General features: G+C 38.5%; 1 protein-coding gene across 1 annotated transcript in view; it reads right to left on the bottom strand.

Moving 5' to 3' along the window:
* Positions 1–6,836, bottom strand: part of itpr1b (inositol 1,4,5-trisphosphate receptor, type 1b) — a 226,924-nt gene that overhangs the window by 174,073 nt on the left and 46,015 nt on the right. The window contains exons 4-6 of the mRNA XM_079844798.1: positions 3,743–3,858; positions 3,429–3,515; positions 2,993–3,151 (exon numbers count right to left, since the gene is read on the bottom strand). Of these exons, the coding sequence (XP_079700924.1) occupies positions 2,993–3,151; positions 3,429–3,515; positions 3,743–3,858 (362 nt within the window). The remainder of the gene's footprint in view (positions 1–2,992; positions 3,152–3,428; positions 3,516–3,742; positions 3,859–6,836) is intronic.

A 6,836-nucleotide genomic window follows, 5' to 3' on the forward strand; every position in this document is an offset into this window, starting at 1 on the left:
ACGCTCAATGGGACCTAATGTAAAAAACACTCTTTACCCCAGAGATCATCAGCGGATGACACCCCATGGCCCCCATTCAACAACATCTAATGGAGCAAATGGAGAATGTTTTAGGTCTGGCTCGGTTTAGATTGCATCGTTTCCAGAGACTTAAAGTTTGTAACTACATTTCAAGCCATTTAGAGCCCCTAGTGCATAGCAGAGTCCATTTGACATCAGAGTTCCATTTGTTTAGCTCCAAATTCAGCCTTACACCAAGGAATTCCACCTGAGTCTGCTTGAAAACAAGTGTGAGGTTCTGAATTTATATCCCTTGGCCCAATTTGCAGACAGCATTTCTCATCGCTTCGCATCTCCGTAAAAACTGCCTTTGCCCACAAGCGATTACGATATATACACTCACCTAAAGGATTATAAGGAACGCCATACTAATACTGTGTTTGACCCCCTTTCGCCTTCAGAACTGCCTTAATTCTACGTGGCATTGATTCAACAAGGTGCTGAAAGCATTCTTTAGAAATGTTGGCCCATTTGATAGGATAGCATCTTGCAGTTGATGGAGATTTGTGGGATGCACATCCAGGGCACGAAGCTCCCGTTCCACCACATCCCAAAGATGCTCTATTGGGTTGAGATCTGGTGACTGTGGGGGCCATTTTAGTACAGTGAACTCATTGTCATGTTCAAGAAACCAATTTGAAATGATTCAAGCTTTGTGACATGGTGCATTATCCTGCTGGAAGTAGCCATCAGAGGATGGGTACATGGTGGTCATAAAGGGATGGACATGGTCAGAAACAATGCTCAGGTAGGCCGTGGCATTTAAACCATGCCCAATTGGCACTAAAGGCCCTAAAGTGTGCCAAGAAAACATCCCCCACACCATTACACCACCACCAGCAGCCTGCACAGTGGTAACAAGGCATGATGGATCCATGTTCTCATTCTGTTTACGCCAAATTCTGACTCTACCATCTGAATGTCTCAACAGAAATCGAGAATCATCAGACCAGGCAACATTTTTCCAGTCTTCAACTGACCAATTTTGGTGAGCTTGTGCAAATTGTAGCCTCTTTTTCCTATTTGTAGTGGAGATGAGTGGTACCCGGTGGGGTCTTCTGCTGTTGTAGCCCATCCGCCTCAAGGTTGTGCGTGTTGTGGCTTCACAAATGCTTTGCTGCATACCTCGGTTGTAACGAGTGGTTATTTCAGTCAAAGTTGCTCTTCTATCAGCTTGAATCAGTCGGCCCATTCTCCTCTGACCTCTAGCATCAACAAGGTATTTTCTTTTCACACCATTCTTTGTAAACCCTAGAAATGGTTGTGCGTGAAAATCCCAGTAACTGAGCAGATTGTGAAATACTCAGACCGGCCCGTCTGGCACCAACAACCATGCCACGCTCAAAATTGCTTAAATCACCTTTCTTTCCCATTCTGACATTCAGTTTGGAGTTCAGGAGATTGTCTTGACCAGGACCACACCCCTAAATGCATTGAAGCAACTGCCATGTGATTGGTTGATTAGATAATTGCATTAATGAGAAATTGAACAGGTGTTCCTAATAATCCTTTAGGTGAGTGTACACTACTGTTTCAAAGTTTGGGGTCAGTAAGATTTTTTTATCCAGAAGAAGAAAGTAATAATTCTATTCAGCAAAGATGCATCAGATCAAAACTGACAGTAAAGACATTTATAATGCAACAAATAAATGCGGTTCTTTTGAATGTGCTAGTAATCAAAGAATCCTGAAAAAAGTATCATGGTTTCCACAAAAATATTAGGCAGCATAGATAATAACAAGAAATGTTTATTTTTGCAGTAGATCAGTATATTAGAATGATTTCTGAAGGATCATGTGACACTGAAGACTGGAGTAAAGATGACAAAAAAAAACTAAATATGTTCAATTGTATTAAAATTAGGGATGCACCCAATCCAGATTTTTGGGGTTCGGCCAAATACCGAATCCACTGGTTAAGATTCTGCTGAATCCGAAACCGAATACCGAATCCTACTCCCATCCTCAGTCCATTATCACAGTAAACACATTAATGAAGTAAACAACATCCACAGCAGTGTATTTTTCATTTTATTTTATTTTATTTTAGTAAAAAAGATTAGGCAACATTATTCCAGGATGACTGTCCTTCCATTTTTGGCTGCCGTCTGTAGATTCCCTCATGCACAACTCGTATTATTTCGGATGTTTCGTACGCAAATGTTTTAACAGCGGCTATTGTTTAGGGTCCTTGCCACCACGAGATAAATCGACATTGCAAATTGAACATGTAGCTCGACTTGAATCGCCTTCTTTTGACTTAAAGTATTGCCAAACAACACGTTTTCTGTTCACAACTTCCATTTTCACTTTCTCAGAGCCTGAATTCGAATGGACCACTTAAGCCACGTTTCCACCGCAGGAACTTTCCACAGGAACTAGGGACTTTGGGCTGGTACTTGGTGTGTTTCGACCGCAGGAACCAGGGTCTAAATGAAGTTCTGGGTAAATATTTCCCCCTCCGAAAGTCCCTGCTCGCAAGGTAAACACTAGAAAACACCTTCCCGTAATCAAGGGTGGCGTCATAACGTCGACCAGCGCATAGTGCAAGCCTAGGGTTCGGTTCGGTGGAAAAAAATTCTAAGGTTCAGCAGAACCCGAACCCCCTCAAAAAGCCCAATATTTGGCCAAATCTGAATTAAAATTTAAATTAAATTGTAATAATATTTCATAATATTTGATCAAATCTCTAATCGAGTAAGACTTTTTTCAAAAACATTAAAGGAATGGGAGACACAATCTTGGGAATACACATTCTTTGCATGTTAAGTTAAGAGTATTAAAAATCTAAGGAAAAGTCAAGGCTTTGCAAATTTGCCAACTAGAATTGTTTCCACACTTAAATTGTAAAAATGGCGCTATGGATAGAGGACAGTACATTTCACAAAATCTGAGCCCAGTTAACTGTTTAAACTGTGTATGTTATCACTCACACTGTCTCCTATGGAGCGGAGTTTGTAAAAGGGCTGTATGTAGAACCAGGAGCCCTCGTTTCCAGCGGAGTCCAGCGTCACACGCATGGCGTTCTTCTCCAGCAAAGCAGGCAGTCGTTTATTCACAGTAAGGTACTTATTGCTTTTTAAATGCAACAGCTGTGAAATGGAGAACACACAAACTTCTGATATTAATAGTGCAAACATCATTATTTAAAAAAAGCTGGTATACCCATGAAACCCCTTTAGCTATACACATGAACATAATTAAGGTTGCACACTGAGGTCACATGACACTGTCTTATATTATGAGGAATTATGAAGAACAATTATGAATGCAAGCTCAATGGCACTGAACAATAGATTTCTGTCCTGCCAAGTCCTCAGTGGCACTGTGAGATCCCTCTGCCTCCCGTCTGCCAGCTGGCTGACCTACCTGAATAACGTTTCCGTACTGTATCACCGATCCCAGCAGCTTACGGTTTTCAGATTCATTCTGTTTCTTCTCTAGATCAGCAGCATGCTGAAAAACAGAGGTGACCATGCAGATTAAAAAGGCAATAAACATAAATAAAAGTGCCACGAAGCTCTAGAAAAGTTATAAAACAACATTTAAATCAACAGGTATTTATTTAATATCCAAATACACTTAATTTATGTCAAATTTAATTAAAGATTTTAAAATAGCTTATCCAAGTAACATGAAGGCCCAGATCAACAAAACCAAAATGTGTAACGTATAGAACTCACATGTAGTTTGTTGAGTAGTACAGTGTCTGTGGTGCTGTTTCCACCAGGTTTTGCTGCTTTCCAGAACTGTTTCTGGGCTGAGTACCTGTTCATTGGACACAACTTGAACAGACAGTCTGGAAGGGAAAACAGAAAATGCACAAAAACACTTTATGAAAAGTTCACGCAAGCATTTTCACCTACTGTACCAGACTTTATACTGCACGTACATACCTGTAAATAAGAGTTTTCTAACTATTTTAAGTACATATGCCCACAGTCCCGTCAGGAATGCTCAAGTAGCACTTCAATACCAAACCAGAAATAAATTATTTACAATTATCATTTATGTTATTTTAAAAATAATAAGTTTGTTTTTTTCCCTAAAATATTAAGAGGGTTTCCCGCCAGGCAAGAAATTTCAACCAAACAGCTGTTGCTGCTAAGTAGTGTTTATTTATAACAACATGTGACCCTGGACCACAAAACCAGTCATAAGTTGCAACGAGCATATTTGTGGCAATAGCCAAAAATACATTGTATGGGTCAAAATTAAAAAACTTTTCTTTTATGCCAAGAATCATTAGGATATTAAGTAAAGATCATGTTACATGAAGATATTTTGTACATTTCCTACTGTAAATAATAAATATCAAAAATGTATTATTAATAATAGTAATATGCATTGCTAACGACTTCATTTGAACAACTTTAAAGGCCATTTTCTCAATATTTAGATTTTTTAGCACCCTCAGATTCGAGATGTTCAAATAATCATATCTCGGCCAAATATTGTCCTATCCTAACAAACCATACATCAAGGGAAAACGTATTTATTCAGCTGATGTATAAATCTATTAATTAAAAATATATATCCTTTTGACTGGTTTTGTGGTCCAGGGTCACAAATCGATGATGAAAAACAACATACATTTTTCCATGACTAAGATGATATGATGAACATGGAATATGGTTGAGAAAAAAGACAAGACTAAAATGTAGTTAACAGGGCAACACTAGGTCAAACATAACAGGGACCCCTAAGCATGATGCTACCACCACTCCATGTACCATGGTTTTACAATAGTAACACCAAATTGTATTTTGTCCAGAAACATTAACATTAGGGCTAATGGTCTACCAATAAGCTGAATAATATTAAAGTAGTGTTTATTTCCTTAACAAAATCGATGATGAAAAATGTTCGTTGACAAACTTTTTTTTTCATGACTAAGACGAGACGACACCAAAGTAGACAAAAAGGCGTCCCAGTAAATGTGTGTTTATATGTCAAAACACATCAGCGTGTTGAAACTTTGCATGCATGTTCATGACCCTAAATGAGAAAAAGTCACAAAATTTAAAGAAAAAAAACATAAGTTAACTGATAGTTTCAAGGAGTCCCATGGCATGAAATTTTTAACATTAACATGAGTTCCCCTAGCCTGTATATGGTCCCCAAGTGGCTAGAAAGTTTGATAGGTGTAAACCGAGTTCTGGGTGTCCTGCTCTGCCTTTGAGAAAATGACAGCTCAGACGAGCCGATCTGGAATCTTCCCTGTATGACGTCATACGGGGAACGGTTACCTCCAGGGCCTGAAATTAACTTTTTTGACTACAAGCCACAGAGACTTTTTACCAGTCTCCTCGACATTAAACCTGTTCACGTGCTTGTCCTAATTTTTGTGTGTGTGTGTATGTTGTAAATATAATTTAGAAATATTCTCAACAGTGTTCAGTCAGCTTTGACATATTTAAATCTGCATTTCTTTGATATTTTTACCTTTTATAAAGGGCATTTTTTCCCATAATCTTATTAAATATAGGCTATATGCTTCAGCTTTCAGCATTCTTAAATTTGATCTATAAATTAAATTAGAATAATAAGACACTGTAGGGCTGTTACCAATCTAATTAAATAATTTACACTGAAAAATTACAACTGCATTAAAAAATGTTATGAGATTGTTTTAAATATTTTTGAATATACAAATAAGAAAAGTTGGAAAGAATGTTTAAACATGAAAGTAAACCACCAGTAGGTGGCAGTAGGTGACCGTTTTAATGAGTGAGTCATTGAGTCGATTCGTTCAAACAGCTGAGGCAGTCGTTTATGAATAAAACGTAGAAAAAGTATCCGAGAGGGGTTCCACATGTTACAAAGTTCATAGAATAAGGAGAAAGAAGACAGGGTCGGCGTGACTGGGACTCGTGTTTATTCAGAACTCTCAGATACAAACAACAACTCAGGACAATATAACTTTCTCAGCAATCTTTCTCCAGCTCTCCGTCTCTCTGGTCCACGAGTGCCCAGTCCGTCTCTCTCTGGACTGGCAGTGCTTGCAGAGTCAGACGGTGCCTCACTAAACCACGCCCCTTCCGCCACAAAATCTAAACCTCATTTCAAATGCAAAGATGTCAGCCAATCACAGCAGTGGACGTTTTCACTTAAGTCTCACAGCAGACATGCCCCTTGAAACATAGCATTCAAGCCAGAGGGCTTATATCAGGATAGAAAAAATGCCTAAATTATGACATTTTGTGATGTAAAAATCATAAGCACACCTCAGGAAACATTATAAAATTAAAAAATCCACGCCATGGGACCTTTAACACACACACACACAGCCGTTGCCGGAAGCAAGTGATTATAGTTTATAAAGTCTTAAATAAGGGTATTTTTCTCACAAACACCCATCGCTTCGCTTCAGAAGGCATTTATTAACCCACTGGAGTTGCATGGATTACTTTTATAATGGATGGATGCGCTTTTTGGAGCTTCAAAAACTCAATTCAATGCCATTAGCTACAAAGCATGGAAGAGCCATGTTATTTTTCGAATGTATTCCGCCGAAAGAAGAAAATCATATACACCTAAGAAAGCTTGAGGGTGAGAACATTTTTGGGTGAACTATTCCTTTAATTCAAGTAAAATTGCCATCTATTAGGTCTGTTCTGTTCTATTTATTAGGCCTATACAGAAAATGAAAATCTTCCCCTGCTTAAGTTTCACTGGCCTAACAGACCTTTCAAACGTGAAACAAAAACTGCAACATATCCATCAATACTGATTCACCAAGGTGTATTTAGCCATTTTTAGAAAGAATAAGCAGGT

This window comes from Gobio gobio (genome assembly GCF_949357685.1).
Source record: "Gobio gobio genome assembly, chromosome: 19".
Taxonomy (NCBI): Eukaryota; Metazoa; Chordata; class Actinopteri; order Cypriniformes; family Gobionidae; genus Gobio; species Gobio gobio.